The sequence below is a fragment of the Lepidothrix coronata genome, unplaced genomic scaffold (genome assembly GCF_001604755.1).
Source record: "Lepidothrix coronata isolate B3197 unplaced genomic scaffold, Lepidothrix_coronata-1.0 Scaffold357, whole genome shotgun sequence".
In the NCBI taxonomy this organism is placed as follows: Eukaryota; Metazoa; Chordata; class Aves; order Passeriformes; family Pipridae; genus Lepidothrix; species Lepidothrix coronata.
The window spans coordinates 1-8,523 of NW_016690537.1; the positions used below are offsets into that span (position 1 = coordinate 1).

Below are 8,523 nucleotides of genomic sequence, written 5' to 3' on the forward strand. Positions count from 1 at the left end.
TTAAATCGGGATCTGTAAATATTATATAAATGTTATATGAATTTAATATATTTATATATACATTGATAAGTTTATATATTTATATACAAATTTGAATAAATTTTATGTGTATTTTTATACAGTTGTATATAAATCAATATATCTTTATATACAAATTTATATAAATGTAATTATGTTTATACTCAAATTTATATGAATTTAATATGTATTTATATACAAATCCATTTAAATTGGGATCTGTAAATATTATATAAATGTTATATGAATATTAATATATTTATGTATACATTGATACATTTATATATTTATATACAAATTTGAATAAATTTTATGTGTGTTTTTATACAATTTTATATAAATCAACATATCTCTATATGCAAATTTATATAAATTTACGTATGTTTACACTCAAATTTCTATAAATTTTATGTATGTTTATATAAGAGATAAATGAATAACTTCTTTTCCTTGACCACGCATCAACATGCAACGCTGTGCAGAACCTCTGAATGTTGTAATATTATCTTAAATATAATATATAATATAAAAGATACATCCCTGTGTGATGTATTAATCCCTGGATATGCCAGTATTTAGACATTAAAGATATTCTGAATATTTAATCCTCGTGCCAGTTAAGATCCAGCTTTGGCATCTCCTCCATAATAAAGAAACACACTGGCAATTAGGAAAACCTTCAGTTTTTGGCCGAGCCCTCGGGTTTGAAGGTGCAGGTGCAGACAAATCCCCGAGGATGGAAAAATCCACGTGGGAAGAGCCAAGTGCCAAGGATTCCTCCCCCCTGGAAAACGGGGCCCTCTTACCTCCCCATAGCCACAAACCACCACCTGCTTCCCTCCGAACATCATGTCCGTCGTCCTCTTAAGGCTGAGGGAGGAGAGAAAACCACACTTAAAACCAGCCCTAAGAGCTAATCCCGGGATTAGCTGCTGCTCCTCCCCAACCCCACGGCTGGGTCCCGGACCCCTGAGAATTTGGGGGGCAGAGAAGGCCCCAAACCCACCTAAAAACTGACTTTTCCCCTTTTTCCCAGCGAAACACAACAAACAGGACACAGTTTGGGTTTGGAGCCCTTTTTCTGTTGCTCGTTATTTGCCGACCCTTTGTTTTGCCACTCCTGAAATGCCGAAAACCTTCGGCAAAAACATGTTTTTCTTCATTTTTGTGGCTCCAAATGCCACACAGAGCAGCACAGAGGCAGCAGGGAAGTGGTAACTCACTGCCAGGATCCCAGTGCTTCCCACAAATGAAGCTCCCCCTTCCACTCCCTTTCCTTCTGGTTTCTCCCTAAGAGTGTCCTACATTCCAGGCTATTTTTAGCACAGGAGTAAATAGGTTAGCAGTGCAGGGAAGGTGAAATTCCCTCACTTTTCCGAGACAATTTGGATAAAACCCACAGCAGATTTAATTGCACCTCTGCTCACACCTCCCTTGACCCAGTTTTAGACGCCTGGGCCAGACTTAACCCAAATCCCAACTCACCCCTCAAGGGGTTGCTGTAGAATCCCAGGATAGTTTGGGTGGGAAGGGACCTAAAAGCCCATCCAGTGCCACCCCCTGCCATGGGCAGGGACACCTCCCACTGTCCCAGGTTGCTCCAACCTGGCCTTGGACACTTCCAGGGATGCAGGGGCAGCCACAGCTTCTCTGGGCAACCCATTCCCATGTTTTACCACCCTCATTTCCCCCATTATTGCTTCCAGTGCCTTGGAAAACACGTTACAGCTTCCAGTGCCTTGGAAAACACTGCTCCAGGTTACAGCTTTATGGATTGTTCATGGAATATGTCCCAGCTGAACTGCAGGAACAAAACTTGTCCTGACCTCGCTTGGCTCCGACAGAATTGGGCGGTGGAAGAGGTGAGGACACAGACACCCAATTCCACCAAAATAAAGGGAATAAAGAGGTGGAGAGAGAAAAAAAAACCAAACCAAAACAAAACAAAAAAGATCCCTGAGGATAAAAAAATGGAAACTAGAAAGGCAAAGAAGGTGGTGAGGAAGCTGCTGCTCCACTCACACCCCCCACGGACACAGACGGCTTTTGTCCCAAAAAGGCCAGAGGGACGGGAAGGAGCCACATGTGAGGAATTCTGAAGCAGAGCACAGGTAATGAAGGGTCTTTGTTCTGCTCTCACACACCAGCTGGGCTCAAACGAGCCGAGTGGCAGCAGGGCAGAGCCGTGGGCACCACTCCCTGTGGGATGGGGGGTGTCCCGTACGTACCCGTCCAGGATGGACTCCCGGCAGCAGTACAGGTTGTCAAACTTCTGCTTCGTGACCGAGTCATTGACGTTCATGGCTGGGACACAGAGCTTGCCTGCCTTGGACAGCTGGTACAGCCTGCATGGACACGGGAAAACACGGCCTCAGGGGGAAAACATTCCCCTGGGAAAACACGGCCTCAGGGGGAAAACATTCCCCTGGGAAAACACGGCCTCAGGGGGAAAACATTCCCCTGCGCTCTGCTGGGGGGTTTGGGTGGGAAGGGATTTAAAGAGCATCTCATTCCACCCCTGCCATGGGCAGGGACACCTTCCACTAGCCCAGGTTGCTCCAACCTGGCCTTGGACACTTCCAGGGATCCAGGGGCAGCCACAGCTTCTCTGGGAAATTCATTCCAGGGCCTCCCCACCCTCCCAGACAGCAATTCCTTCCCAGTATCCCATCTATCCCTGCCCTCTGGCACTGGGAAGCCATTCCCTGTGTCCTGTCCCTCCAGGCCTTGTCCCCAGTCCCTCTCCAGCTCTCCTGGAGCCCCTTTAGGCCCTGCAAGGGGCTCTCAGCTCTCCCTGGAGCCTTCTCTTCTCCAGGGGAACCCCCCCAGCTCTCCAACATCAACCTGCCCTCCTAATTCCAAGCACGGACTCGACTCCCAGCAGCAGCAAAACCACTAAAAATGAATCCAAACACGTCACTGGGGCTTCAAAGAGCATCTGAAAATGTCCCTGCTCCAGCCCATGGGAAGAAGAACATGCTTGGAAATGTCTTTTGCCCATATTGGGAATGATTCCAGATACTAAAAATACCATCAGTCCTTTTCCTGACCCCACTGGCTGCAGACCTGAATCCACTTCCCTCTTTCAATATTTCATTTCCCCGTTTCAAGGGATGCCTGAACCTCTGGCCAAGCTCTCCGGCAGCTCCAAGAGCTGCAGCCAAACCCTTCTCCCTGCAAAAATAGGGCAAAAAGCAGAGGCTGCTGCTCTTCCCCCCAGTTCCCTGTTTTCCGGCGCCTGTGACAGGATTAACTCCCCTGGGAAGGCCACTTCTCCCACCACACCTCTGCTCCTGCCATGGACTGATGGGTTTCACTGAGTCATCTCTGAGGTCCTCCCTTTGTGGGACCCCACCCCGACTGGAGAATCAGTTCCTCTTCCCAAATCTCACTTCTTCCCAGAGATTTAGGTCAGGACTACACTTCTGGCTTTGCCCTCAGCCCACCCCTTCTTGTGCAACGCCCTCAGCCCTTCCTCCTCCATCCCCCAAACGAGCTGAGGAACCATTCCTCCCACTTCCCAGGGGGAAAACAAGGCCTGGTGCACCTTCCCACCCACCCAGTGCCCAGGAGGTGCTTCTGCTCCCACTCTGGAGTTCAGAGCAGCAGCTCCAAGCGGGAACCGAGGAGGGATTTCAAACAGCTCTCCTGGAAAGCCAAGCCCAGGCTGAAGGGAAAGCTCAGCCCACGTGTTGGGGGTTCACCCCTCAGGTGAGCTGGGGTGTCTCCTGGCACGGGGGCCTTTGGCACCAGCGCCCTGAGGTGTTTCTGTCCCAAATTCTCCTGCCAGCCCAGCCCATCCCGTTACCTGTGGACTCCTGTCACACTCTCCTCCACTATCCCCTTGATCTTCTTAAACATGTTGGGATATTTCTTGTAGATCCAGTGAGTGAGATCTCCCCCATCATCCAGGATCTGGAAAGGAAACAACCCCAGTCAGTGCTCTGAGGGTCCAGTGAGGCCTCCAGAACCCAGAGAGGTACCAGGGATAAACCATCCCATGTTCTGGCACCTCAAACCCCACAGTGTGAGCCAGGTGGGAACACTCTGGTTGAGCATTCCGAGCGGGAATGACGCTTCATCAATAATGTCCTGGAGAGGCAACAGGTCAGACAAACACAGCAAACCTTGGTAGCAATGAAGAGAACTGAGGAATTATGGAAAGTGGCTGTGCAGGCTCCTCTCTCCCTGTCTCCCAGAAGCACAGATGGAAAAACCTCTGAACTGGGCAGAGTCATCAGCTCTTCTGACGTGACTGGGAATGGAGGAGGAGGATGGAGAAAGAGCAGGATGCAAAAGGAGGAGGGTGAAGTGCCAGGGAACTGTGCTGACCAGACTGGCTGAGAGCTCATCACCCCAGGGCATGACTATCATCATCACCATCCTCCTCACAGTCACTGCCATCATCACCATCATCATCACCACCACCACCACTACCATCACCCTTTTTGCATGTTCCCCACTCCCACACCAAAGAATTCTGCCTGCATCACCTTCACCCTCCTCTTCCTCTGTGCATGTTCCCTACACTAACATCAGACCTTATCATCATCCTCCTCCTCATCCCCTTCTTTGCCTGTTCCCTACAGCTCCTGGTGTGGCCCAGGGGTGCCCTAAAATTCACGTGCCAACCCCGGGCAGAAGCACCTCCACTCGTTGGTCACTGGTGGAGCTCGGCTGGGCCCCTCCTGCTGAGGGTCTGCAGCTTTCCCAGGAAAAAAGAACGCTCCCACACGTGGCAGAAGCCCCATTTGGGCACAAAGGTGACATCCCTGAGCTTTGCCATAACATAATATGGTGGCTTCTCATCCATGGACAGAGAGTTCCTGGGAAATATTATGTATTTTCCTCTCAGAATGGCTGGATTTGCCACTGATGTGCAGCAGCTGCTCCTCCAGAATGTCTGGGAAGCACAGGCAGAATGTTTAGGAGCATCCATGCAGATCCAGCTCTTGAGTCTCCGGGGCATTCCCAGCTCCATGTTCCACCCACAGGGAAGCAGAGGCAGGTGAGGGTTAAGTGGGCTGGGCAGCTCTGCCGGGCCAGCCCAGGTAGGAATCCAGCAGCCTGGAACTGAGCAGCCTGGCTCCCAGGACATCTCCATTTCATTAATCCCCATTTAATAGGGCACATAATCCTCTTCTAAGAGAGAATTCTGGGAGCTGGAAGTTTCCTCTTTCCTGGGAGAGCAGGGGATGTAAAACCCCCAAGCTGAATCCACGGGGGAACCGGTTTTGAGGGAAGGTCACCTCTGTGTGGCAGCCCCGACCATCCAGCAGCACAGCCCCACATTCCTGCAGTTTTCCCAGCTTTATGCAGGTTGTTTGCCCTCATTCTCGTTCTTCCAGCCAGTTTTATTTTTTTTTTGGGGGGAAAAAAGCCTTTATTTGAGGTGCAGATGATTTCTCCAGCAGAAAAGCAGCTCTTCCAGGTGGGAACCTTGGTGGGTGTTTCTCTCTCCAAGCAGGACAAATTCCCATTGCTGTCCCTTCACCCTCCCTCAGCCCTTCCATCTCCTGTTTTCTCCAACAGAAAAATCTCTGGCTCTTCCAGGAAAGAAACTGGTGTCTCCAGGTGCCATTTCACCACCTCTTAAACCCACCCAAGGCCCCGTTACCACCTCGCCTCCCCCTGTTCCCTTCCCAGCTTCCCAAACCACAGCACGTGGCTGATCCTGCCCAAACCAAGTGGATTAAAACTGCCCAGGATTAGCTCAGTAACGTGCCTGAAAACAATTTGCCGCAGAAAATGAGCGAGGAAAACACAAGGAGATGGCAGGAGGGAGTGGAGGGAGATGGCACCGAAATCCCCCCGGAGGCAGCGCGGTCCTGGATCAGGGAACCAACATCCCAGTGCTGCAGATTCCGTATTTTTCAGGAAAAAAAAACTCCTCTCTGAGCCATTCCTGTCCAGACAGAGCCCCACTCTGAAGGTCAGTATTCCCAGAGCCCTCCTCTGAAGGTCTGGATTCCCAGAGCCCTCCTCTGAAGGTCTGGATTCCCAAAGCCCCACTGTGAAAGCCTGTGATTCCCAGAGCACTCCTCCTGAAGGTCAGCACTCTCAAAACCCTGATTCCCTGAAGTTCAGGAATCCCAGAGCCATTCCATGAAGGTCTTTGGTTCCCAGAGCCATCCTCTGAAGGTATGGATTTCCAAAACCCTCCTCTGAAGGTCAGAATTTCTGGGTGGTGAGGTCCTGGCACAAGTTGCCCAGAGAAGCTGTGGCTGCCCCTGGATCCCTGGAAGTGTCCAAGGCCAGGTTGGAGCAACCTGGGCCAGTGGAAGGTGTCCCTGCCCATGGCAGGGGTGGCACTGGATGGTCTTGAAGGTCCCTTCCCACCCAAACCATCCTGTTTCCATGGTTCCACACCTCTCACACCTGTTCTTCACCCTGTTTCCAGTGTCCCATTCCTTATCTCTAAAACCACGGATCTCCAAAGTCCAGCGTGCAAATCTCTGGGAATAGATCCGAGGCACTTGGTGCTCCCCTCAGTTATCCCTGTGCTCCAGAAGCAGCTCTGGAAACAGTTCTGATGGCTGGAGACACGTGAAGGGCTCTGAGCAGATCCTGGGAAAGCAAAACGTGCGTTTTCTGGAACGCTGAGTTGTTCAAACAGCGACGTTTTGGATGGGAAGTGATTCCTCAAAGACAGTCTAGACTCCAGCTCGGAGCTCGGGGGTGGATTTTTTTGACATTCCCTGTTCTTCTCAAAGGTGACAGCGAGGGAATGAACAGCTTTGGCTGGAAGGGACAAAAATCCCACCTCAAAGGAGCCGACACTGGCAAAAAACCAACCCGGAGCCGCATTTATCTGCCACCTTCCACTGCTTCCCACCTAATTTAGATCACAAGCTCCAGGGCTCCAAAGCTTTGGGGAAACATGATGAAAACAGCACATTTGACAGCTGAAAATTATTCCACTCACGTAGTCCCAGGTTCTCTGTTTTCCCTGGAAACAAGGGCAGGATAAAGCAGCGGAGCAGAGTTGGGTTACCTGAGGTTTTTGTGCTCCCACAGTAAGAGCAGGTTCAAAGTGTGGAAATCACCTGAAAATCTGAGTTTTGTTCTGGAACAGAGGCTTTGCTTAAGTAAGAAAAATCCCATCAACCAAAGGTGAGAATTTAATGGCGAAAAGGATGAAACCTCGTCTCAAAAAATACTGATTTTGAGCCATTTTCGGTGGGTGCATTAAATGAGTTCGGTTTAAACCGCAGCAAGACACTCTGGAATCAAACTAAGCACCCAGAAAACTTTGCACTAAGGCAGCTGTGCTAATTTAGAAAGGAGTTCAACAAAACCTTGCTTGGTGGGCAAGACCCAGAAGCCATTTAACCCACCTTCTCCCCAACCCCACAGCTGGGAGAGCAGGAGAAGTTCATTTCCCACAGGACACAGCTCATTGTGAAGCACTTGGAAGGTAAGGGAGGTGCTGGCACTGAGTTTTGAGTGCTAAGTCAGGTCTAAATTAACAAGTAAAACACCAGGCAGCACCAAACCTGCCTCCTTCTTCTCTTCCTCCTGCTGGCCCTGCACAGGCCCATCCCCAGAGTCACCCCCTGTGCCCCAAAGGATCATCCAAACCCTCCCTGAGCTCTGGCAGCCTTGGGGCTGTGCCCACTGCCCTGGGGAGCCTGGGCAGTGCCCAACCAGCCTCTGGGGGAAGAACCTTTCCCTGAGATCCAGCCTGAGCCTGCCCAGACACAGCTCCAGCCCTTCCCTGGGTGCTGTCCCTGGTCCCCCCAGAGCAGAGCTCAGTCCCTGCCCCTCCCCTTCCTACAGAAAATAATCCAAATGGCTCCAAACCTGCTTCCCATGGCACCCAAACTGTTCTAAGCTAACCCCTACAGATACACATATTTATAAACACTCCAATCCCAGGGGGATCCAGGACTGGGATACCCTCGTTCCCAAGGCCATGAGGGGTGTCCCCAGAAGCTCTGGAAGGGTCTGGGATAGGAGCACCCCCATCCCTGGGAGGTTTGAGACTGGGATACCCCCATTCCCAAGGTCCTGAGGGATGGGGACCAGGGGGATCCAGGACTGGGGTACCCCCATTCCCAAATCCCAGAGGGGTTGGGACACCCCCATCCCCAAAGCCCTGAGGGGTCTGGGACAGGGGCACCCCCATCCTTGGGGGGTTTGAGACTGGGATACCCTCATTCCCAAAGTCCCTGGGGGTCTGGGACCAGGAACCTCCATCCCTGGGGAGTCTGGGACAGGGACACCCCCATCCCCAAGGTCCCTGGGAGTCCAGGACCAGGAACTTCCATCCCTGAGGAGTCTGGGACGGGGACATCCCCATCCCTGGGGGGTTTGAGACTGGGATACCCTCATTCCCAAAGTCCCTGGGGGTCTGGGACCAGGAACCTCCATCCCTGGGGAGTCTGGGACAGGGACATCCCCATCCCCAAGGTCCCTGGGAGTCCAGGAGCAGGAACCTCCATCCCTGGAGAGTCTGAGACAGGGACACCCCCATCCCTGGGGGGTTTGAGACTGGGATATCCC

General features: G+C 51.4%; 1 protein-coding gene across 1 annotated transcript in view; it reads right to left on the reverse strand.

The window, feature by feature from the left end:
* Positions 1-449: 449 nt before the first annotated feature.
* LOC108509369 (adenosylhomocysteinase 3-like) overlaps positions 450-8,523 on the reverse strand; it is a 74,660-nt gene continuing 66,586 nt past the window's right edge. The window contains exons 6-8 of the mRNA XM_017838770.1: positions 3,827-3,951; positions 2,247-2,363; positions 450-888 (exon numbers count right to left, since the gene is read on the reverse strand). Coding sequence (XP_017694259.1) covers positions 636-888; positions 2,247-2,363; positions 3,827-3,951 — 495 coding nt within the window. The 3' untranslated portion in view covers positions 450-635. The remainder of the gene's footprint in view (positions 889-2,246; positions 2,364-3,826; positions 3,952-8,523) is intronic.